The sequence below is a fragment of the Lycium ferocissimum genome, chromosome 5 (genome assembly GCF_029784015.1).
Source record: "Lycium ferocissimum isolate CSIRO_LF1 chromosome 5, AGI_CSIRO_Lferr_CH_V1, whole genome shotgun sequence".
NCBI classification, from domain to species: Eukaryota; Viridiplantae; Streptophyta; class Magnoliopsida; order Solanales; family Solanaceae; genus Lycium; species Lycium ferocissimum.
Window position 1 is genome coordinate 52,462,626 of NC_081346.1, and position 26,336 is coordinate 52,488,961.

Here is a 26,336-nt window from a genome sequence, read left to right on the forward strand (position 1 = left end):
AAACCCAACTTAACTTTTTCATAACCGAATACACAATCCACCCTCGTACAACTTGCAACCTTAATCTGACGAGCATGTCAGATACCAATTATTCCCTTCCTAATAATGGAGATTAATCTATCCAATTTCTCTTCTTTATAAGATTATGGGAAAAAAATAACCGGTCTAAATTACAATATAACTAAACTTCAAGTCAAAGGCGGAATGAACTTGGATCATGCGTCGGAAAGAACGCATCTAGTACCATACCAGGCCATGTCATAACACAAATCGCTCACATAAGAGTTTAGGAAAAGCGTTCCCTCCATTCGAGGAAGAATAAGTCAAGGAGGTGCAGATACCAATTGGAATCGACTAGATACCAATTTAAACGAAGTAGCACGAAAGAATGGAAGAATTGGAAGTTTCCTAAATGTCCTATAGCCTCTCGCAGATAGGTAGCTCTTCATAACAAAGACTTTACTAGACACGTCCTTACACAACGAGATTCACAAACCTAAAGCTCTGATACCAACTGTCACGACCCTAATTACCGATCGTGCGGGCACCTACCTTATTGTCACTAGTAGGCAAATCCTTACCCGTTAACCCATTAATCACTAGTCAATTTCAACTTCTTTAATCATTTATACTCTAACAATCAATAAATAAGTGAATAAATAAATAGTCTAACCAAGTCATAAATGATAAATAATATAAGTGCGGATGTCTAACTATTAAATTTCCAAAATCTTAAAGTCATCGTACAAAGATTCTAACCAACAATGTCTAAACAATGAAATATCTGATCAAGCAAACTAGCTTCAAGCTAGAGATGTGGTCTGGGTGAAATCTCTGGAACACAATTTGCACTCAAAAAGGATGCAGCAAGGTAGTATCACTACAAATACTATGTACTGGTAAACATCATAGGCCGACTAAGATTAGTTCATGCATATAAGCATAAAATCAACAAGATAAACAGATAAGCACATAATACTCAAATCCAAGTCACAGAATATCCTATAACCAAATCATGATAAGATGAAGCTTCTAAACAAAAAGTATGTCCAGTCTTAATAATCTCGCACCCTATAATCACAAGTCCAAGTTCCGATAGTTAGGTAGAGTCACTAATCCACAATTTCACTCAGTCAATGATCATATCTATACCACAACAGCCCAACAAACCATACCAAAATCAGAATTAAACGAGACATATAATAATGCAGAATAAAATGTAATAAAGTGCAATGCAAAATATAATGATGTGCAATGCACTGCACTGGCCAAATACTCCAAACCTATATACACATGCTAAATGGTAGTGTTTTTCCCAAATAGTCATGACTTGCAGGGGACCTATGGTATCCATGTACCACTCGTTCCGGAACGAACCTCGGACCACAAGCTCACAACTAGGCCACATTGTCACCCCCTATCAAATGTGCCTTAATAGATGTATATGTTGCATCTCAAAATCTCATCAACAATGCCTCATAATCGAATCACAATGGATAACTCAAGAACACATATCAAAGCCAGAACAATGAAGTACAGTCATAGTAACACAAGTCATAATAAGACTCACCAAAAATAACTCTGCTCAACCATAGCCTACTTATACAGCTATCTCAATCAATCAGTGAAGGGATACATGAACACCTTCCTTTTAATAATTCCAAACCATTTCCATAATGTATGAATGCAGAAATGGGGGTAAATATGGTAAATCAATGCACTAAAATAACGATAAAGGTACAAGAAGTCATAATGCCATAAGTCATATCAAGACTTAGATAAATGTCACGACCCGAACCGGAGGGCCGCGACTGACACCCAAGACCCTACTCAGCTGAGTGCCATACTACCATTCTATTTATAAGTCACACCTTTTTGTGAACCTTTAAATTATAAAATGACACTTCCGTCAAGTAAAACATGAAAACTTTTTAATAGAACTCTTTCATCATGTCAGGGACTTCTCCCTTATCGCTAAGTCAAAGAAAACCTTTAGTCACAATAAAATCTTTAAATCAATGCATATGAACACATCGACCTATGTGGCCGCCTCACACAACTGTCGACATCTCGATGCACTATTCACAGGACACTGTCTGCAAAAGTCTCTAACAAGGACCAAATTACCATAACATAAGTTGGGACAGGGCCCCAACATCCCCGTAATGCATCCGACTCGAGGACATACATAAGTACTCTGACTCGGCAACACTCTGAAGAGAAATGGAGTTCACTAGTCCGGTGATAGCCGAGAACATCTTACGACAAGGGTCCTCTATCCATCTATGTGCCTGTCGGCATGAAACACGATGCCCCCTGAGTAAAGGGACGTCAGTACGAATGATGTACCGAGTATGTAAGGCAGAACTGAAACAATGTATATCTCGACTCGAATGATAAAAAAGTAATAGACTAAATCTTTACCTGTAACCAACATTGATAATCATGTATGTGCATATGAACTTTTAAAACATTATGTGTATATATATAATGCATACCTTCGCCCTGCTCGCAGGCCCTTCGGGCATAATAGCATAATGGCCCCATCGGGCATCCCCTCCGGGCATCATAATCATCGTATACTAGTTGATCAGGTGGTTCGCGTATTTAACGCCATAGCCCTTTTTCCTTTCCCCATAAAATCAAGTCGTACATATATATAAGTGTGCAAATGCATGATAATTTTTGTAAAACATCAAAGGACTCCCTACGGAGCAACTTTTAGTTCAAAATGGGAACTTCTTCCCCTCTTCATTTGTCTCCTTCGAGACTTAAAAATCAAATATGAAATGCATATGAACAAAGAAGCCTTATGAATGTCCCCTTCGGGATTTAGGCATCATTATGAAAACGTACAACTTATGGATGCCCCTTCGGGACTTAAGAAGTCAAGGAACTGGGGATATGAACAGCACCAATATAAACATAGGGACATAAGCTCCTACATCTAGGAGTGGATTCATTATGAGTATCGTCACGTTCGTACTTATCATAGATCATGCCAAAATGAAAGAAAGGATAACCTTAACATACCTTGTTGGCTTCTTCGACAATTCAACTTCACAGCCCGTTTAGCGCTATAACCTATAATAACGATAACGTCTTTCGTTAGGCCAAGGATTCATTCGGTATATCCTGTATATTAAGTGTCAAACTTGTCGTGTCATGAATCGGGCAGCATCTTCCCTTTTTATATCCCTAGCCCGAAATCACGATACCAACAACCAACACAACAACAATAACACTAACACCAACAACATCATCATCAATACCAAAATATTTCATAAAACATCCTACACGATGTTTATCAACATACTATAATAATATACACTTCCTTTCTTCCCAATCAAGGAGCATAATCTCATCAACACACCAACAACATTAGATAGCATCTATATACATGGAAATTAGCCCAACAACACAGCTACAACATGCTAAAAACAGTCCATAAACTCAACAACTACAACACAACACTTTATGACCTTTCCTCCATAACTATTTTCACTTTTAAGACTTGCTAAACCTTCAAATCAACTCAACATAAGAGATAGAATGAAGAACATACCTTATACTTGAAGAACTTTAGCCATACCAACTTTCTTCAAGACCAAATTCACCACAACATCAAGTAGAAATAAGAACAATCACTTTTCATGAACTAATTTGGTGTAATCTTGTTGAATTCTTGATTTAAGGGGTTATAAGTGTTTAGGAGAAGTGTATGGATGTGTCTAGAACTCCCAAGAAGTGTAAATGATGAAAAAATGGAATAATAGGGTATTTATACCTTGAGAGTCGGTTCTGACTTTCCAAGTGGGGCAGGAGCCATTTGGCGACTTGGAGGTTATCTTGAAATGCCCATAACTCCTACTCGATGTCGTTTTGACGAACGGTTTGTTGCGTTGAAAGCTGGACTTCCGAACTTCAATTAAGGCTTTTGTTTCACTTGAAAACTCACGATATACTAGGAGATATCTCTAAAGTTGACCCAAAATTTCATCAAAATTTCGCGACTTTTTCCCAAATTTTCGACAAACTTATTTTCCTCGATTTGCTTGATCCCGGAACCTTTAGACACTTACTTAACACTTGTTAAGAGTATTCCTTAACCTTATAAGAGTTCCATGACCTCTCCGAGCTTACGTTAGTTTACTTACAATGCAAACGACGCGAATTTTTTTTAGGTGTAACAATAAATCAACTCAATTATAAGCATGATCAATCCATGAAATCAACTGCAAATAAAAGTGCAAGTCACAATGCTATACGCCCTTCCAGAACTTTAGATAAGTCAACTCAACCATGGAATGAATCATTCAAACCATCTCAGCCAACATAAAGAGTCTATGTCCCTTTTTAGCAATATGATGCTAAGTAAGCGATAAAAGCTTCTATTCAAACAAGAACAACAATTTGGGGAAGAAGACCCAATTACTTCTGCCCTTTTCAGTTGGTTAATTAATCCTTAGGACCATAATCATCATAATTCTAGTCTCAGTCATCATATTGAACCAGTTAATGGGTTTTCTAATCGATTTAACCCTCCTTACATAGTTTTTAGGCCAAAGATTCCATTTTTATGAGAACCCTAGGTTTCAATTCAACAATTTCACCATTTAATATCAAATTATCATCCTAGGAAGTGATTATATAAAATCCTAGATAAACAATTATTATGTTATCAATAACCCGTTCATTATTCTAGGGTTTTATAAACTTAGGTGTTCTAACCTTCCAATTCTCCATTAACAAGCTTTTAATGATGCTAGAAGTTATTATGATTGAAGAACGAAGAAAATTAATGGTGGAAAGTTACCTTGATGAAGGAGTAGCGACCTCGCCTTAGAAAATTCGCCTCAAGGGTTCTTGGGCCTTTGTTTTTGAAGTTATGTGGCAAGTGGGGTCGAAATAAGATATATAAACAGGGTTTCTGATTTAATGAGGACCACTGCAGCGGACCTTTGGAAGTTCGACCTTTTCTTTGCACGGCGAGACGCCCACCATTGCCGGCTTAGATTGCGGCGAGAATCCTCTTCTTGCGGTGATGCCCCTTAGGCGATGAGCACGGAAATTTTACTAACCTTTCACACGACTTCTCACAATCAATCGAGGTCCTAATAACACAAGCTAATAATGTAAACCAATGTAAAAATATGCTACGGACTACGCGACCTCGGGATTTTAACCGGAGGTCGAATTATCAAGTTAACCCCTAAATGAACACGCAACAAGTTCAAACAAAACACATAGTTAACTGAATCAAGTTTTAAACCTTTAATTTATACTTTTTGCGTCGTTGTTAGCTCGTTCCTAGCCTCGGGAAGATACTAGTAAGGGTAAAAGGGTCAAGGTCTCCATAACAACCTAGCGGGTCGTTACATTCGACTTACATATACTCATATAATAGAGAACTATGACTGCGACTATTGAAGAAACGTCTCAATTATATCGTATTAACACCTTTCGCATGTAAAAATATTCAAAAGAAAGCACAAGCAATTACCCTTCGTAAACCAATTACACACAAAGGGCATTTTAATCAAGATAGATTAGTCAAAATTTCAACGTCTAAACTATTAATTTTGTACTAATACTAGTTTATATATTTGTTAGTATTATAATACTAATATATATGAACTGTATACGTAACTATATACTTCGGTATGGTATTTGGTATTTCGGTATAATTTTATAAAAACTGAATACCAAATTTTTTAAAAATGCATACCAAATACCATAATACCAAAGCCACGATATAAAGAATTTCGATTTCAATATGGTAATGCGATATCATACTAAAATACTTTCTATGGAGTGTAACCTGTATATATACGCTTATACTCGAGTTTGTAAATATTTTCACTGTATAATTTTCTCAATCACGTACCATAAAAGTATATATATATATATATTTTTTTTTTCTTTTTTCTTTTTTATATTTATATTGTACAAAACAAAATAAACAACTCGCTCTCCTTTTTTTTTCTCGTTTCGTTTGCTTCAACAGCCGCACTGTCCTTCTTCTTCTTCTTCACCACCATACCATCTTCTTCTTAGGGTTTCTTCTAGTGTTTTCTAGAACCTTTATTTACCGAGCTGGATTCACCGTTTTTTAGCAACCTTTTTGAAATCTCTTTTTATCAACATCGCTACTACTCAAACCCTGATTTTAATTTAATCTTGAATTATTACCGGATTCAATAAAAACGGTAACTTTAGAGTATTTGTTATCTGGGTTGTCGATCTGGGTTATGAGTTTCAGTCCAAAATCTGTTAGATTAGGGCAAGGTTAGAGGAACAATTTAATTTAATTCACAGGTTTTAATTAATTAATTGTGGATTGATTTGGATGGCATTGGGGGATTTGATGGCGTCGAGGTTATCCCAATCATCAGCAGCTTTGGATGAGTTTGGCAATGAGGTAATGTTACTTAAAAAAGGTGTTTTGTTTATGGTTAAGGGAATATATAGCTGTATATACTATGAATGCTGCTCTCTTTCAATTTGTTTGTCTGGTTTTGACTTGGCACGCAGTTTAAGAAGGTAAAGAATACAAATTAAAGATATGTAGAATGTGCCCTTTAATCTTGTGGTTTTAAATTAAAGATATGTGGAATGTTACTTAAAAAAGGTGTTTTGTTTATGGTTAAGGGAATAAATAGCTGTATATACTATGAATGCTGCTCTCTTTCAATTTGTTTGTCTGGTTTTGACTTGACAATGATTTAAGAAGGTAAAGAATACAAATTAAAGATCTGTAGAATGTGCCCTTTAATCTTGTGGTTTTAAATTAAAGATATGTGGAATGTTACTTAAAAAAGGTGTTTTGTTTATGGTTAAGGGAATATATAGCTGTATATACTATGAATGCTGCTCTCTTTCAATTTTGTTTGTCTGGTTTTGACTTGGCACATAGTTTAAGAAAGTAAAGAATACAAATTAAAGATATGTAGAATGTGCCCTTTAATATTGTGGTTTTAAATTAAAGATATGTGGAATGTTACTTAAAAATGTGTTTTATTTAAAGGTTAATGGAACATATATAGCTATATATACTGTGAATTACTCTGTCTGTTTCAATTTGGTTGTTTGTTTTTGACTTGGCACGGAGTTTAAGGAATGCTCCCCCGACCCAAAATACTTATCGTTCTTGCTAAAAATACTCGTCTCAAAATACTTGTCGTTTTATTTAACCAAGATAAAAATAAGTAGCTTTTTCCAATTTTACCCTTGTGATAATTAGCAACATTTAAGAGGTTCTCATCATTGATGACGTAAGTATTTATTGAGGAGAGATTACATGATGAACCATGTTAAGAGGGTAAAATAGTGAAAATGCTACCCTTGTAAATATTTTCTTTAGGGGCGTGTAAATGAAAAATGCCACAAGTATTTTGGAACAGAGGGAGTAGTACAGAAGACTTTTGAATCTTGCAGTCTTAAACTAAAGATATGTAGAATGTAGCTGAATGCTCTTTAATTTTGTGGTCTTAAACTTGTCATGTGGAGAGTTGGGATTAAAGAGTTGCCAAAAAAGGAAAGATGCATTCTTTTCTAAACGGACTAAAAAGGAAAGTGAGACAAACAAATTGAAACGGAAGGAGTATGAATATTTGTTTTATATAGGCCAAATATATGAATTAGCTTTATAGTTACCAGTTTCAAAAAAAAAATTATTAGCTTATGAATTAACTCCAAATGCATGTTGCTTATGTATTTTTCTTTCACATTGATAGTACCTGGATGGCGAAAGGATTAATAATGTTAGAGATTCGGACACCGCTAGTAGTAGTAGCTATGTTGGTGGTGGTGGGGTTGCTGCTGATAATGTGACGACGATGACGACAACGACAAGTATGGCTTATTTGCCACAAACAATCGTGTTGTGTGAGCTTAGGCATGATGGTTTTGAGGAGTGTGTTCCGTCGGGTCCGTCTGATACCGGGTTGGTCTCTAAATGGCGGCCTAGAGACCGAGTAAGTTGTGCTCTCTTCGTGTCATTTTCATTTCTATAGCTCAATGTCCTTGGTTTTCGATAACAACTTGTCTGGATGGTTGTTATCTATTGTATTGTATTGTGTTGTTACTTTAATACAATGCTTGTTTTGATTGTTATATAAATTTTATTGTATCATATTGTTAATTCGTCGTTACGTAACGACGAAAAGTCCCATTTTGTGTAACGACTGATTTGGTGTGATCGCGTCGTTACCTTATTTTTGTTATTATCTAATAATCCTATTTTATCATTTACCCTACCTTTTTATTATAGCTCTACCCCGTACCCTAATTTTCTTGTAGGTTTATCCTTCAATTTGCTTATGTGTGACATTATTTAACGACGTGAAACAATACAATCTATCCAAACTTTGTATTCATCTCAACAATACAGTACGATACAATACAACAGAATACAATACAATATAATATGATACATTGTGAAACAATATGTAACAACCATCCAAACAGAGTGTAAACAAAGTTACTTTCCAGTATTGGAATGAAATGAGAATGAATAGAGCCAATACGTGAGGATTTATATTGTCGAATTGATGAGCAGTTGATTGATTTGTAGCACAAGGAGTGTAAGTAAGGTAGTTAGTGATGCAGTAAAGCATCATACTTGTTGCTTGATTTGTTACCTGGTTTTCCTCTGAAAGTTGAATGTTACTTTGTAATTGTAAGATAACCTGTTTTCTTTGTTTCTCTAGAGTGAATCTTATTCTAGGATCCGCTTATAATTCAAAAAATTGGAAGACAAAGTAGACGTCAATGTCATTTTAGATTGGGTATCCTGAGATTTAATTTAATAAAACAAGTTTGTTTCTAACAGCCAGTTTGGAGATGGAGGTTCGAACAAGAGATTCCAGCCTTTGCAGTTAGTGATTTTGGTATGACTACTCTGTGATCTGCAAGGAATTGTCGGAATTCGGATATTAGATTAATTGAATGTTTCGTTGTTCACGGTGAAGATTAGAACTGTATGGGAGCATGAGTTCTCATCTGTCATCGTTGCAGAAGAAGTTTCTTCCTTTGTGTGACAAAGTTAAGCTGAAGCTTGTTTTCCTCTTGGATGTTAACTTGGGGAGCTAGACATGATAATTTCCGTTGAACTAATTGCTTATTGTGGATGCGTTTAGCATGAACTCATGTGGAAAATTACTTTGCTGTTACTTTGATTAGAGCACTTTGAACATGACAGTAGTGTCTTCCAAAATTGCAGGAACACTAATCAATGTCGTTCTTGACTCAAGTCATTCAACATACAATTCCTTAAAGATTAGGAGGATTAAGTGATTCTACTGTCAGATTAAATATTTATGTGGGTCTCTTAAAAGTATTCCTCGGTTTCTATTGAAATGTCATGTTTTGACTTCTAACATGTAGGATATTAATGAGATGGGGCTAGAATACTAATTGAGGGAACTGATTGGGTCATTTTGTGCTTTTAATTTTTAAGGCTTAGAGCCTGTTTGGATGGGCTTATGGCTTATTAGCTATAAGCCATAATTAGGTATTCTAACTTATGACTTTTAGCTTATTTTTGTTATTTTGGCTTACAAACAAGTGCTTATAAGCACTTTTTTATATTACCCAAATACTACAAAAGTGCTTAGTAGTTATTTTGGCTTAAAAGCACCTAAAATAAGCCAAACCAAACAGGTTCTTAGAACATTGGACTTCAAGAGGATTATTAATGGCTGATTAGCATTCTGTCCACCTCCTTCCCAAAGAGGGTGTTCCCCTAATGGGTACCAGCTTCTAGAAAGGGAGACATGTTGTGTCAATCATAGGCGCTTTGGTGATTAAATGAGAGGGATTTAGTGGGAAGGTCTTCTGGGAAGACTGAAAGTAGAGTGTTTTTAATTTGCTTAGAGTACAATATGTGGTTGAACACAACTTTCTTGCTATACAGATATTGTCTTTAGAGAGATTAATAGAGACATGTGGACGTTTGAGGCAAAATGGGATCATGGAATTTATTAGAAATAGCCGGAAAGAAAAGAACATAGAGAAGAGCTCATAGGACTTTTAACATATTTTAATATCATAGGCAAATTTTAAATTGTAAGCACCCAAGGTTGTGGTCTTTTGATTAAAAAAAAAAAAAAGGTTGTGGTCTTTTGATTAAAAAAAAAAAAAAGGTTGTGGTCTAGCTTTCAATGAAGTGGTGAAAATCATGGGAAACAACAGTTCAAATCAGAAAGCACCTAGTGATCTTTTCCCTTCTAAGCTCATGATGAGTAGAGCTGCCCGATACACTTGTATTGATTGGAGGTAGCATGTACCCCATGGTATAGTTGACGTGTGTGCAAGCTTCCACGGATACTACCTTTATCTTGTGTTATTAAAAGTTTACCACTTCATAGATAGCGATTGAAGCAGTGAAGCGAGGAGTTATTAAAAGTTTACCACTTCATAGCTATATGCTTAAGTGAAATGTGCGCTTCAAACAATGAATGGCAAAGTGATCCAAATGAGAAGGGGTTGGTTACTTAATCTCAGCTTTGAAGTTGGATACTATTGACATTATTGTATATTCGATGTTGGAATAGTTATATTAATTGCAATTTGATTAGCATAGTACTAAATTCACTTATGTTGGTGTTCTCTAATTTTCTGTTGGTGTGCACTTTACCTTAAAGAAGTGTGCGCTTCACTTTTCGTTTTTCGTTTCAAGCTCCTCTGACCTTGTCGCTTCTTTTGTGCTTTTTGCTTTTAAAAACATAGCCATCATAAAAAAACAAATACTCCCTCTGTTTCAATTTATGTGAACCTATTTCCTTTTTAGTCCGTGCCAAAATGAATGACCTCTTTCCTAATTTGGAAACAAATTCACTTTATGAATGATTTACAGCCACACAAATATTCAAGACTTATTTTGAACAATAAGTTTCAAAAGTCTTCCCTCTTTCTTAAATGTTGTGTCCAGTCAAATGGGTTCACATAAATTGAAACGGAGGGAGTATTAAATTGTTATGGATAGTGACGACTCATCTACCCGAACCCAGCTAATTCAGGGTTGAGGCGTAATAATAGTAGTTTTTTGGGAAGAGCAACTACAACTATTACGCTTCAATACTAGTAATAGTAGAAGTTGTCGTATCAAAAGCCAAAATTAAACAACAATGGCTGTCTAAGTCATTGTTTGCATAGAATGGTTTATCATGGCTTATTCACTTTCGTTGTTTTCATTTTCATAATTGCTTTGGATTGTTTGCCCATATCTAACCTTTCCTATGCCTTTTCTTGAGCCGAGGGTCTTAGGAAGCTTATTTGCCCTCCCTACCTAAGGTAGGGGTAAGGTCTGCGTACACTCTACCCTCCCCAGACCCCACATTGTGGGATTCATTGGGTATGTTGTTGTTGTTGTTGTTGTAATGGCTGTCTAAGTCCTCACACATTTGACTCTGTGAGGTCCGTTTTTAGTGCTATTCTAGACATTTAAAATGCAACGGGGATACCTTGAAGATGTAAATTGGTCATTATGCCCCTTCAATAACTAAACTAAAATGCATAATAGCATAGAGATGATTAGGGGTGGGTGTTGTAGTTTCGCTTTTCAAATTCAGGAAATTCCAACCCAAATTAAGTTCGGATTGGATCGGTTTTATCAGTTCTCTTATTAGATTTTCGGTTTTGAGCATATAAGTTGAGCTTCTTCTTCTTACAAAAGATTAACATCCAAATAAAGTATTCAAATCAAACTGCGCCATCCATTCCCACAGTGAACGCATCTTAGTTTGAGCTATCCATTACCATAATAGGGTATATTGACCGATTTAGTAGTGTATTTAACTCAGTATGAGGTATTTAGGCTTATGTCTGATGGGTAGGGACTAGTATAAGGTATAGAACATTCAGATTATCAGATATCCAAAAATCTGAAGCCCCAAATCCAAAATCCAAAATTTTTAAAAATTAAATCCAAAATCCAATCAGTAGTATGAAATTCAAACCAAAAATCCATAACATTCAGATTTCGATTTTGCCCAATCCCCTGGAGAAATACAAGCATTGGGATGGAATAACGTTTATCTATAAATTCAGGGGTTAATTAAGTTTTCAATAAAAAGAGTGACATTACCTAAATTCTGAACTGACATTACTTTTTCTTTTAACAAGTAAAACATTTCATTAATTTTTTGGATAACGAAAAGGGACTACGGTCTGCGTACATCCTACCCTCCCCATACCCCACCTGTGGGATTACACTGGTTATGTTGTTGTAACGAAAAAGGAGTATCGTGACTGACACCATGTCGGCATCAAAAGTGTGTATAAGATGAGTATAGGGCTGCACTAAAGTCATCCACAGTCATCTATTAAGATTGACTGTTTTTACAATTAAGTATTATTCTCCTAATCTCCTTGCGCTGAAAATATTAAAAAAGGATATTTAAATAGAGTCATCCATAGTACTCTTTAGTTTTCGAAATAGCTAGGGTATTATCTCCCCTCTAATCTGAATAGAGGTTCGTTACACGAGACGTGGAGGCTATTATGGACCAAATTTCATTTTCTTATTTTTTTAAATATGTATCTTTAGATTATGTCCAGGCACTATGATGAAGTGTATTCCTTCAATAACACATTGTGATGGTGTACCCTTGAGTGCTAGTGTTACTAGTGTCCAGATGTGATTGTTTTCTTCTTTGCAGAAAGAGACAGCTTTGTGCTGGTAGATGGAAACAGCAGTTCTGCAAAGGAGTCCGAAAATGAGTTTGGATTCATCAAATGCTTGATAAAAGTTGTTTTTACTTGTTGCTTGTTAATCTGTAAAGTATTACTTGACACATGTAGTGCTACATGACCACGTGTTTCAATTGTATTTCACAAGCTTGCTAATATAACTTGCATTTGGAACTTACCCTCCATGCAGTAAACATGCCCAATGTTTTACCTTCTTGTCCATCTTAGCATACAAAATTTTCTGCAGATGAAGACGGGATGTGTTGCCCTTGTTTTGTGTTTAAACATCAGTGTTGATCCACCTGATGTAATAAAGATATCTCCTTGTGCTCGAATGGAGTGTTGGGTTGGTACGTTTCTTCTTCTTCTTGTTCTACTTGTAAGATGATCGGCTACTGTTCTTCTTTTTGCTAATATTTCATTTAAATGAATATCCTTTATTTCATTCTATTTACATTTAGTAATTTTCAGTGTACTTCATATTCTGAAGGATGATTGTCCATAAATTCCCCAAGAAAAAAAATGTCAGTGTTAATATTTTTTTTTTTTTTTTTTTTTTTTTTTTTAAATGAGGCCCTTCCATAGGATTATCACTTTTCAATCTGCTTACTTGCATTGGGATTGAGGTGGTGTCTAGAAGACACACGATAGATACGACTTCTCAAAAATTAGCTATTGATAAAGTGCACAAAGGAGACTTGAATTTGATAGGTTCTTGGAGGACTTGTTATAAAACCAACCTGGACTTTCAGGATAGAGTTCCCATGAAGCCATGGAAGTTTCATTCTTCAAAGTTACCTTTTGTTACTTGATAACGACCGTAGTAAACTTGATGGTAGGATCTCCACTCTCGTGGAAAGCTTTAAATGCCAGTGCAATGTTTAACCATCTAGAACCTCAGCTAAAGCACTGTGAGATCTGGGTAAAACTATATGTACCAAAACCGGGGGGGGGGGTGGAGTCAGCCAGTGGATGTGACATGTCATCAAGGGTGTCTGCTTTTCCAGTAGAGACTGTTCACATTCTGTAAGCTTTCTGCCAGCAATAGTTGAATATGTCATGGACACAGCCAAAAATTTTGATCCGTCTAAAACCTCATCTTTCTTTTGTCTTAGATGTCCGAGAAATCCATCTGGAGCCATCCCTTTGGGCGAACCGCGGCGCTTTTCGAAAATCGGGGATGACAGGCCTGCCCGTTTACATGTCTCCACTTAAGTACTGGACTTAGTTCGCTTGGCGCAGGGCTCAAATTTCATCTTTTCTTGAAATTTATGCATGCTTTAGAACTGTTCTGCGACATTTGTCTTTGAAATATAACCAGAAGCCTTACACCATACCATAATTTCATATGATGATGTTATTTCAGTGGTTCAGAGAAGTACCATTTTGATATGTAAGATTCATAGGAACAGTATCTCAAGCAGCTCCACTTACCCTGGGAAATTTCAAAACCACCTAATCTAGGCTTCTCCTAGCAATGTTTTGCTCCTCCTGGCTGACATAAAGTCTCAACGTTTGTCTGTCTAAAAAAGTGCTTTGTCCCTATGAGATACTTCAATTGAAGAAGATTTCAGATATTGTCAGTATCCAGAGTCGAACAAAGGTGAGGACCTCAAGCCAAGTCTCTGGTCGGCTTCGCTCTAGGAAAAAGTTAAGGAAGAAAAACAACAGAGTACCTGGACTTTAGTTCCTAATCTTGTAACTTTCTGCCTTTTCCTTTGTCTCCTCCATCATCTGGTTCAGTTTGTCTTCTCAGTTTGGCTCTGGCCTTCTGTCTTCTTCGATTTGTTCAAAGCATTAGCCGGACTTTAACTGGATCCAGCAAGAGTCTCTTATTGGCATCAGCTTGCTGTCTTGTCCGATCATGGCGGGCGGAAAGAGGGGGGGGGGATTAAAAGAAGTATCTGATTTTGGTAAGTGAAGGATCTGTTGCAACATAGGTTATTACTTTAGCTGAGACAACAAATAAAAAATAGTACTTGATGACGGTTCTTCTGGGCAGAGTCTGTTTTACTTGAAGCAATCTGAATGTTTTTATCTCAGCAAACTTTCATGGCGTTGGTGTCATATTCTCTCGGGGTGGGGGGGAAGCTATATAATTCGATAACTAGACTGTTTTATTTTCTTCCCAGCTTAATTTTCAGTTAGTGCTTGAAATTCTTCAATAGACTAATAATTACTAATATTAATTCCTTTATCTTATTTGACAGATCCATTTTCGATGGCACCTCAAAAAGCACTTGAAACAATTGGGAGAACTTTGAACCAACAATACGAGAGGTGGCAACCTAGGGTAAGAAAATGTTTTTGCCACCATTTTGATATTTACAGTTGATAAGGTCTTAGCCTTGTTTATAGTGAACGAGTAGGTATGATGACCAAACACGCTATGTAACCATATGCAGGCTAAGTATAAAATTTCCTTGGATCCTACTATTGATGAAGTCAAGAAGCTTTGCACAACTTGTCGAAAGTATGCCAAGTCAGAACGAGTTCTATTCCATTACAATGGACATGGTGTTCCTAAACCTACAGCGAATGGTGAAATTTGGCTATTTAATAAGGTTTACTTTCTTACCCAGATTGCTTTCTCAGGGCTGTAGGCGACTTCCGTCTTTTCTTATTTGGGTGTTTGTTTTAGAGTTATACGCAGTATATTCCTTTGCCAATCAGCGACCTGGATTCCTGGTTGAAGACACCATCAATCTACGTGTTTGACTGCTCCGCTGCTGGGATGATTGTTAATGCCTTCATAGAGGTATACTCTTAATTGCTAACGTCATATATTTTGTACTTAATGTCGTGGTACTGATCTATCCCTTCCTAATCACACTCTCTAATTAATGTCAATGCTAATTGTTTGATCAGCTACAGGACTGGACTGCTTCTGGTTCGTCTGGAACTTCTACAAGGGATTGTATTCTGCTTGCTGCTTGTGAAGCGCATGAGACACTTCCTCAGAGTGCTGAGTTTCCAGCCGATGTATTCACCTCCTGCCTCACTACACCCATCAAAATGGCATTGAGATGGTGACATGCTCCCAACAATTGCTTATCCTTTCTTCCTTTTCTCTTTCTGCCCCTTTCTCCTACACTTGTCCAATTCTTCAAAGGAGCAGGCATAGCTGCAATGATTGAGTGATGGAAATTAGTATAGTTTCACTTGGCATTTTCACTTTATGATGTTACATAGTCTCTCTCTCTCCCTTTCAAAGAATTTTAGGGGTCATCCCCATTTTCACTGTTAATGAATAGCCTCTAGCCAAAAAAAAAAAAAAAGGAAGAGCAAAAGAACTCAAAAATAATGGCCATCTCTAGTGCCAAACTGTGTAATAGACTAATAGGTAATGCTATCTTAGTGAGTTTCCATATACAGTGTTTTAAGTAAATACTCAACTCTCTTACTTGCCTCTGTGTGCTTGTGTTGCTAAGTCCTTCCTAATATGCTGCGTCTTTATTTTTTTACATTGATACATTTTCTTCTATCAAATAAGTTGATTTTAGTTTTCTTTTTTTCCTCGTATTTGTTAAGTGTGATAGCTAATCTTTTTTCTTGCAACAATTGTTAACCATTTAATTCTCACTTCCTCATGTGTTTGGCTTCTAGGTTTTGCACTCGTTCATTGCTTCATGAGTCGCTTGATTACTCTCTGATTGATAGAATTCCTGGCCGGCAAACTGATCGGAAGACACTTCTTGGCGAACTGAATTGGATTTTTACTGCAGTTACTGACACAATTGCCTGGAATGTTCTACCACATGGTAATGGAATAGATTATTTAGATTGATACAAATATCACAATTTATGCATTTTGATCTCTTTGTGAAGTATGAGCTGCAAACCTGCAGATCTATTTCAGAGATTGTTCAGGCAAGATCTGTTGGTTGCTAGTTTGTTCAGAAACTTTTTACTTGCTGAAAGAATCATGCGCTCTGCAAATTGTTCACCAATTTCATACCCAATGCTACCACCTACTCATCAGCACCATATGTGGTAACTACGTTAAATATTTCCACGTTATATAAAATTCATGTTTACCTTTATCTCACTTGTTCTTCACATGTACGTTAGGGATGCATGGGACATGGCAGCAGAAATCTGTCTTTCGCAGCTTCCAACTTTAGTTGAGGATCCCAATGCAGAATTTCAGGTGGGCATAATGCTTTACCATCTGTTTGATATTTTCTCATAGTTCAAATCCTCAAGAATATTATACAAGAGATTAAATGTTCCCGGTGTTTTGTATGTCTTCAGCCAAGTCCATTTTTCACAGAGCAGTTGACAGCTTTTGAAGTATGGCTTGACCATGGATCAAAGGATAAAAAGCCTCCAGAGCAGTTGCCCATAGTGTTGCAGGTAGGAAATTTCTCATGGTCCAAATAAAATGAGGGACTGTCCTTGGTTCTTCTTGCCATCTTGTGGCGATTTTAAATAAATTTTCTGGGATGTAGGTTCCATCCGTCCCGCATCTCCTGTCAACTCCTGTTTCTTCAATAATTTGATGAGAAGGTGGAAGAAAAATTATTGGATAGCTTTTGTTTTTCCCTACTTATCAATAAAACCAAAAAAATTGTATTTGTTGTTCCTGTCTTGATAAAAGCATTGACTGCTGTCTCTTCCGACTTTGATATACTAGTTTTTAGGAAAATAGTTAGCTACATATCATGCTAAGGATTTAACTTTACTGAATTCTCTAAAGAAATTTTTAAAAGAAAAATATGCCACGAATGCTTTGGCATGATGCTGAGGAATGCTTGAACCATTAAACTTTTTCCTGTTGTCATTTCTAAGGCCTCCTAATACTGGTTTAATATTCTTGGCACATCACACGTTCTTCATTTCTTTCATAGGCTTTTTTCTAGTTGAATCTTTGAACTTTCTTCCCATGTCTCCTGAAAGACGGAAGTGATCTATCAATTCCAGTAGATTAATGCACTTACGTTTTAATTTGTTTTTTATTTTATTTATGATAATGGTGAATCCTGTTTGTTTGTGCAAAAAAATCAGCCTGAGGCAAGTTATAAGTTTTGGTGTAGCAGCAAAGCTTTCTGTAGTGAGATTATTGAGGTAAAAAAAAAAAATGCATCATATCTGTCGGAGAAGATATTGCTGGTGGTACTGTTTGCTGGTTGAGCAGGGCTTTTTTATTTGAATTATGAAGGAGGTTTGAGTTATTTGATAATTGTCCTCTTGACACTAAAGATATATATAGAAACAGGAAACCATTGTTCCCTCAAGTATGAGCTGATAGTGGTCTTTGCTATTTTTTTGCTGGTTATTTTCGGATTTCTTTACATTTGGTGGTCCTGTAACCTTCGTGCATTTTTTCCTCTTGCATGCCTCTGTAACCAATCTACTTTGTTATTAGGTGTTACTTAGTCAATGCCACAGGTTCCGTGCACTTGTACTTCTTGGAAGATTTCTTGATATGGGACCTTGGGCTGTAGATCTGGTACTTACAAATTGACTTCAGGTTTCTATTTTCTGTAATTGGTTGTGCATCTACGTCGCGACTAATATTTAAGTCAACACTCCCAGGCCTTGTCTGTAGGAATATTTCCTTATGTTCTAAAGCTTTTGCAAACCACCACTCCAGAACTTAGACAAATTCTTGTCTTCATCTGGACGAAGATCCTTGCACTCGATAAGGTACATGATTTGATTGTAACTTATCATCTATGCTGTCTAATATTTCATTTCCTGTGTATTTCATCTTTGTGTTTATTTTTTCTTATACAGAGTTCTCCGTTCTCTTTTCTGTTATTACTATATTAGAAACAATGCACACCGAAATTGTTGGACAGTAGTTGGACTTCTATGAACTCTATCCATGTCTTATTGTTTTTCCTCTTATTTGTTTTATGTTGCGACATGGGACATGGGATTGCAACTTTTTGTGTTATTTAAACTTTTAAAGTTCTTTTTGGTGAACAAAGCAGAATTTTAAAGAGTGGAGTGATACGTTTTCTGCGATGAAACTTGTGATAGACCTATAATCTCGAGCCCTCTTTTATTGAATCAAGTGTTAATTGGAGAGGAAGAGGTGGAGATCTTGCTGCAGCTTTATGTTAGTTTTGTGTTTTTTGAATATTTCAAACTACTTTGCATAGGTTATAGTCTTTACTCTGATTTTACCCGAATTTAATGATTCTAGTTCCGGGGTCTGTTACACCTATGGAGTATGTCTTTATATTGATATTGTTATTTTCTGTTTTTGTAAGTTATGATATCATGAAACAGTTACCAGTTTCAAAAAAAGTTATGATATCATCAACTCTATGTAAAAGAGGTTTTTTTTTGTTTGTGTCATGCTAACTTTTTCTTTGTCTTAGATTTTTGCCTGTATAATCCTGTATTGGTTATTCGTTATGATCATCTACTTCTGTACTGATAAGATTATTGTTTCCTTTGAGTCAACAGTCTTGCCAGGTTGACCTTGTAAAGGATGGGGGACATACATATTTCATTAGATTTCTTGACAGCGTGGAGGCTTATCCAGAGCAAAGGGCAATGGCTGCATTTGTTTTGGCAGTCATTGTGGATGGTCACAGAAAGGGTCAGGAGGCCTGTTCTGAAGCGGGTCTTATACATGTCTGCTTGAAGCATCTTCAGGGATCAACGCCTAATGATGCACAAACTGAACCACTTTTTCTTCAATGGCTGTGCCTTTGTCTTGGAAAACTGTGGGAGGATTACACAGAGGCACAAGTATCAGGTGTGCAGGCAGATGCACCAGCAATATTTGCACCTCTGCTGTCTGAGCCCCAACCTGAGGTTTGTTATTTAATTTTGTGTTGAGTGGTTGCAAGTGGGTCCTCAATGAAATATTCGGATTTTGACTATAAAAATTCATTATTTCAGGTGCGTGCTGCAGCTACTTTTGCTCTAGGGACTTTACTTGATGGATTTGACTCAGCTAGGGATGGTGTTGGAGGGGATGAAGACTGTGATGAGGAGAAGGTTAGGACCGAAGTCAGTATAATTAAGAGCCTTTTAAGTGTTGCTTCTGATGGAAGCCCTTTGGTTCGAGCGGAGGTTGCTGTAGGTATGCTTTTGCTGAATCTTCTCCCTGAAGACTGTTCTTTTTCGATAAACTTACAGTTTTAACACCCTCATTTCCCAATATTTTGTCTTTATTTCCTAGAAGGAAAAATATTTTTGTTGCAATATTATTTGAAAGGTTTTGCCTAAAACTACCTGCCATTACAGTTTTGTATGATGAGGTGCCTTATGCATTTTATCTGTCCCAATTATGAATTTTGTTTATCGTCCACTTTGAAGGAGGACCTGATGCCAAAGATATCATTCTTTGCTGTCATGTCACTTCTTTGCCAAAATCTCTGATGTGCTTTAAAATAGAAGAAAAGAAAAAGAGTGATATCCATATCAAATGGTGACACTTTACTGTGCTTGCTCAATTGTATTCTTAGTAGTGTGAGTAGTTCAGCCTGAAAGTTGCTTCATTCATGTTTAGTGAGCTCTGATGCTTGGATGTGAATATCAGCTGTCTTACAATCATGTCTAGTTCTCTGATTTCCTGTCATTAGTCCTTTCTTGATCTTGTGTATACACCCTATAGTATTGTGGCTTTTTTAGTGTAATCACTGCTATGCACAGAATTCAAATCCTGGTAGGAGTTGGGTTCATGTTCTATCATCTTTTGCAGCTTTGGCACGTTTTGCCTTTGGGCATAAAAAGCACCTGAAGTCAGTAGCCGCTGCATATTGGAAGCCTCAGTCTAATTCCTTGCTCACTTCCTTGCCTTCTTTCGCGGTCAAGAGTTCAGGTAGTGGGTATACAACCCCAACTCACTGTATTCCACATGGAAGTAGAGTTCTGTCTCCTGTTGCTCCTTTATTGAGAGTGGGGGGTGACGGTCAGTCCATATCTCGGGATGGGAGAGTCTCGACTAGCAGCCCCCTTGCAACGCCCGGCGTCATACATGGATCTCCTTTATCTGATGATTCCTCTCAACTTTCTGATTCCGGAATGTTGAATGATGCTGTCACCAATGGTGTTGTAAATCATACAAGATCAAGGCCTCTAGACAATGCACTTTATTCTCAGTGTGTACTGGCTATGTGTGCCTTGGCAAAGGATCCGTCACCACGTATTGCAGGTCTTGGCCGGAGAGTCCTCTCCATTATCGGGATTGAACAGGTTGTTGCCAAATCTGTTAAGTCAACTGGTGAATCCACAACAGCTCCAACCACTGGTTATCCTGGATTGGCTCGATCTTCATCTTGGTTTGATATGAATGGAGGTAAGTTTAGGGCTTTTGGGAGATTTGGTCCATATCTTTTTTCTGGATGAATGTGATTATGGTCCATATTATTACGGTATATCTGCACCCATGGTCCACTAACATATCATATTTAACACCTCATTTAGTACCTTTTTAAATAATATTTTTGAAGCGACTCTGGCCTCGTTTGATACCTTTTTTTTTAATATACTGTTGTTGCAGGACATTTACCTCTGACTTTTAGAACTCCTCCCGTTAGTCCCCCACGGCCCAGTTACTTGACGGGAATGCGAAGAGTTTGTTCTTTGGAGTTCAGGCCCCACCTACCGCACTCTCAAGACTCAGGATTAGCTGACCCATTGTTGGGGTCTGCTGGATCTTCTGGAGCTTCAGACCGCAGTTTTCTTCCCCAATCAGCCATCTACAACTGGAGTTGCGGCCACTTCTCAAAGCCACTTCTTACTGCAGTTGATGATAGTGAAGAGATGATTGCTAGAAGGGAAGAGAAGGAAAAGTTGGCCCTGGACCTCATTGCAAAGTGCCAACACTCTTGTGAGTCTGTTCACTGTGTATCCATCCCTTCTCTTGTTTGAGTTTTCTCATAATTTATTAATAATGAAATCCGTATCATAATATTTCGTACAGAACGAAGTCTAAATTTTAATGAGCAATGTTTTTCCTATCTCAGCAATAAGCAAACTACACAATCAAATCGCTAGTTGGGATACTAAGTTTGAGACTGGCACCAAAACTGCTTTGCTGCAGCCCTTCTCACCTATTGTTATTGCTGCAGATGAGAGTGAAAGAATCAGGTAGAAGAACTCATCGACTTGAATTAATCCATTATTTCTTTAATAGCTTGTTCAGTTTATTCTTGAATATAGGTTGGTTCAGGTGCTATCTTAGTTGGGGCTGCATAATCTGCAATTTCGACCTACCTAGTTGTCTGTCAGTGAACAGTCAATATCAAGTAGAAAGCTTGAATGCAAGTCAATTTGTAGAAAAGAGTAAAAGACGTACTGAAATTCTGCACCCCCCCCCCCCCCCCCCCTAAAAAACAAATAAATACCAGGTCCAACGATTATTGGAGTGTCATCTGCGTCGAGTGCATGAGTTGGGTTTTCTTTCAGCTATAGCAAATTAACAGATAAAAGGCTAGTTAATGACGTTTCAATCTGTTCCATCAGAGGCACTCTCGTTCTGAATCTAATGATGTGTTAACACAAAGGAGAGTAATTTGTGATGGAAAGTATTTCTATTTCATTGCTTCATTATACCTGTATCAATTCATGGGTTTTTCTGTTTCAGTTGCTTATATTTGTCGTTCTCTTGTCAATCTGATACTGTGTTGTCTCGAATCTTCTAATGTTTCTTGCCCCTAAGTTTGTATGTGATGCATAAAATATCATGCTCTCTTTATGAACAGGGTATGGAATTACGAGGAGGCCACCCTTCTCAACAGCTTTGATAACCACAGTTACCCTGATAAAGGAATTTCAAAGCTCTGCCTTGTGAACGAGCTAGATGATAGTCTGCTCCTTGTTGCATCAAGTAAAGTTTTGCTGCAACAGACTTTTAATGTTTATTTTTCATTGATGCCTAAAACTTTAACATACTTTTGTTTATAAAAGGTGATGGGAACATCCGGATTTGGAAAGACTATACCGTAAGAGGTCGACAAAGACTAGTTTCTGGATTCTCTTCCATTCAAGGTCACAGACCTGGTGTCCGTAGTGTGAACGCTGTTGTGGATTGGCAGCAGCAGTCTGGATATCTGGTATAATATTAGCTATTTCAGACATTAATATGTGAATGCACAAGTACCTTCAATTTCCATTTTGGTTAGATGTATTTCTTTTGATAGGTAAATAGTCTATTAAAGAAAACATCGAAGGGGATCCGTAGTACAATCATGTATGGAAGACCCAAACAAGAAACTCAAAAATCGAAGAAATAACTGAACAAGACTCAATCTATATGATATATTCTTAAAAATGCCTATGGATTATAATTCCAATTTTTCCATTTTGTGACGCAACACACTCTTTGTATTACAACTGCACTGTTTTCCATTTGCTTGATGTAACATACTTATCGTAGTTCATCATTAATTCTTAATCTGTACTATCCTTGTCTGGCACATTTGTGCTATTATGTTCTAATACAGCTTTTTCAATTCGTTACCAGTTTTCATCTGGTGAAGTTTCATCAATCATGGCTTGGGATCTTGACAAAGAACAGCTTGTTAATACAATTCCAACATCCTCAGACTGCAGCATCTCAGCATTGGTGAGTTTTTGGCATTTCCCCTGAAGATTTTATGGGATTAATATATATGATCAATTACCATTAAGATTCTAATGCTCTATATCTGCACTTGATTATGTTTGCACCAACTTTAATAGATAAAAACCCAGCATCAGCTCATATTGATGCCATCATGCCAAAGGCCCATATTTCTCCAATTGCTATTTTTAGACTTTTTTGTGTTGGCGCAATGTCTCTGGAAGTTGTCTATGCCGGTTGAAATGCAATATCTGCACTGACTAAAGGTTTTGGTGGCTTTTTGGAATCTTTCATAAAATTTTCCAAATGTGTTTGTTTAAGTGTCTTAAGATGTTTTCCCAGTTTATTTTTTAAAACTGTTATGTGAAGAAGTGTTTTTAGGGTGTTCCTCAAATAAAAGGTTTTTTTCTCACTCACAAAGCACTCCAGATCTTCAAAATACTATAAGACTATCTGGCATGTCTTCTTTATGCACAAACTTTTTTCCAGTATATTTCTTTTTCTTCAATAACACTTTCCGGAAGTTGTCCAAACGGATTTAGTACATTATGTATTCGGAAGGTATGGTTGTATGGAAAGCTTTGTATGTGGAAAAATTAGTGATATTATCCATTGCAATACCTTGAAACAGGGAATAACTTATTCTACTGAGTTCATGCTAAATTTGGTTTGATGTTATCAGCTAAGTTTGAGAATAGAGGTGACATCAAGAGTTGATACTGCCGTCTAAAAGACATAGCCTGAAACACATGATGATTCAGGTGGTCAGAGGTGTATGACTCTTGACTTTTTATTGAACTGCCTTATTATACGGTTAGTCAAATAAACTTTTAAGCCTATAAAAGAACAAGTCATACAGATTTATTTTGTAATGCTTAGGGATGAAAGGGAGGTTAGGATGCTCCTGCTGAGTCCTGCATTAAGTAAATAGGCATGGCTAGTCTCCTGAAAGGAGATGGTCGTGTATATTGCCTTTTTCCCCTTTTTCAGTTATCCCACAGGTTCTATTATGCAGCACTCGTAAGTTTTTTGCGCCTTTCCAACGAGGCGATGGCATATGTTTGCTTAGAATTTGAATGCTCCTGAAAGGAGATGGTCGTGGATATTCCCTTTTTTCCCTTTTTCAGTTATCCCACAGGTTCTATTATGCAGCACTCGTGAGTTTTTTGCGCCTTTCCAACGAGGCGATGACATATGTTTGCTTAGAATTTGTATGTGTATTTATTCTATTTCTGATGGATGCTTACATTTTATCTCTCTGATGTTCCGCAGTCAGCTTCTCAAGTTCACGCAGGACACTTTGCTGCTGGCTTTGTGGATGGATGTGTCAAACTATTTGATATTCGAACGCCTGAACTGTAAGTATGAAGCTTTTACTACATTGGGGTGATTTTCTTTTCTCCTTTCTTGCTACACAGGTTCTATAAGATAATTGATGTGATGGCATGATCATTGCATTATCCTACTTTTAGGTCCGCTCTCGTTTTTTTTTTTTGGAGAGTGGGTGGTGTATGTCTGTAGGAGAAGTTGTCGTCTGGACTATGATTTGTAGGACTTTTAGAAAATATCCATCTTCTTCTTGATCTTATTAGGTGGTGAGTATTCGGTACGCCAAGATGGTGTCCATTCTAGTAATTCGTCTTGTATGTTTGCAGACGGATTGACATGCATACATTTTTGTTCTTGCATGAAATACTTGTGTCATTTCTCATTTAATGCTCAAATTGTATTTTATTTAGGCTTGTTTCTTCGTCACGACCGCACACCCAAAGAGTAGAGAGAGTTGTGGGGATCGGCTTTCAACCTGGACTTGAACCAGCAAAGGTGACTACTGTTATTATCTTCTTTTCTATTTCGGCACAACAGTAATCATTCTTAATAAAAATAGGACTATACTTTTCTGTGTTGACAAATCTGTTATCCTTTTGATATATTTCTGGAAGAAGAGAATTCCTTAACTGTTTCTCTTGTTTCTTAGATCGTCAGTGCGTCTCAAGCTGGTGATATTCAGTTCCTTGATATGAGAAATCTCAAGGAAGCTTACTTAACAATTGATGCTCATAGGGGATCGCTGACGGCCCTAGCTGTTCATCGTCATGCACCCCTTATAGCAAGTGGTTCGGCTAAACAGCTTATCAAAGTGTTCAACCTGGAAGGTGAGCAATTAGGCACCATAAGATATTTGTCTACCTTCATGGCTCAGAAGATAGGTTCTGTGAGATGTCTTACCTTCCACCCCTATCAAGTGCTACTTGCTGCTGGAGCAGCAGATGCTTGTGTTTCAGTCTATGCTGATGAAATCGCCCCGACGAGATAATAAGATTGAGAAACAAAATGTGTTTACAGACTTAAGTTGAGCTGCAAAATTGGACTGTTGACATCTTTGAAACACTGATCAGCTCATTGAGGTCTTGTGCTACTTATTCATTGAGCCTCTGCAGCGACGACGAGTGTTGCCAAGTTGGGAAACCTTCGACATATTGGAGGAGGCTCTAGCAAATAATTTGATAAATAGGTAAAGAAAGGTGTAAATATCCGTCATTCTTTGTTTCTGTTTTGTAATTTTTTTTCCCTTTTTTATTGTCTTGGTGTGCTTCTGTAGTTCAGTCCCCTCTCTACTTTCTTTTTCTCATCTCACCCCTTAGTTCAATTTGTACATATGAACTACATAATTTATATATGTTGGCAATGAATGTTCTTGTGTTCTATTGTTTTAGTTGCAATCTTTAAACGAATTGCCAATTAATGAGTTAAAGGAGCAAATTTTGTTGCAAATATTATACTATGAGCAATAGTCGAGCAATGGGCATTAATTATAGCATTCATTTCTCAAAGAAAGAATTAACGATATAAACAAGAATATAATTCCTCTCAAGTGAAAGTTGCCCTGTAGCTATAAGACCCAGAGATATCAGAATGAGAATGCTGACTTGAGTAACGAAAATTCTGTGAAAAACAGGATCGACTGCCGGTGGAAAGTTTTCTGCAATCAGTCAACCTACACCGAGTGAAACAGTCCCTAAGGGACCTTCGAAAGGGCTGTCGTCCTATGGGTACACGGAAGTGATGAAGTTGCTTCGACTACAGAACAATGCCTAAATGTTGGAGCGGA

General features: G+C 37.0%; 1 protein-coding gene across 2 annotated transcripts; it reads left to right on the plus strand.

Moving 5' to 3' along the window:
* The first annotated feature begins 5,955 nt into the window (after positions 1 to 5,955).
* LOC132056892 (regulatory-associated protein of TOR 1-like) lies at positions 5,956 to 25,932 on the plus strand. Of its 2 annotated transcripts, none has more exons than XM_059449292.1 (24): positions 5,956 to 6,421; positions 7,737 to 7,976; positions 12,941 to 13,043; positions 14,904 to 14,986; positions 15,099 to 15,257; positions 15,335 to 15,451; positions 15,562 to 15,722; positions 16,300 to 16,454; positions 16,542 to 16,686; positions 16,765 to 16,843; positions 16,948 to 17,049; positions 18,062 to 18,145; positions 18,232 to 18,342; positions 19,114 to 19,467; positions 19,555 to 19,738; positions 20,360 to 20,956; positions 21,161 to 21,490; positions 21,627 to 21,750; positions 22,365 to 22,489; positions 22,570 to 22,715; positions 23,126 to 23,227; positions 24,497 to 24,582; positions 24,964 to 25,048; positions 25,203 to 25,932. In XM_059449292.1, exons 1-24 carry the CDS (start codon positions 6,350 to 6,352, stop codon positions 25,539 to 25,541), a joined length of 4,083 nt encoding a protein of 1,360 aa, XP_059305275.1. In that variant the 5' UTR covers positions 5,956 to 6,349; the 3' UTR covers positions 25,542 to 25,932. The 2 variants fall into 2 exon arrangements, with proteins under 2 accessions (XP_059305275.1, XP_059305276.1); XM_059449293.1 differs by lacking the exon at positions 5,956 to 6,421 and adding an exon at positions 8,834 to 8,891 and having other exon boundaries at positions 7,766 to 7,976.
* Positions 25,933 to 26,336: the final 404 nt, after the last annotated feature.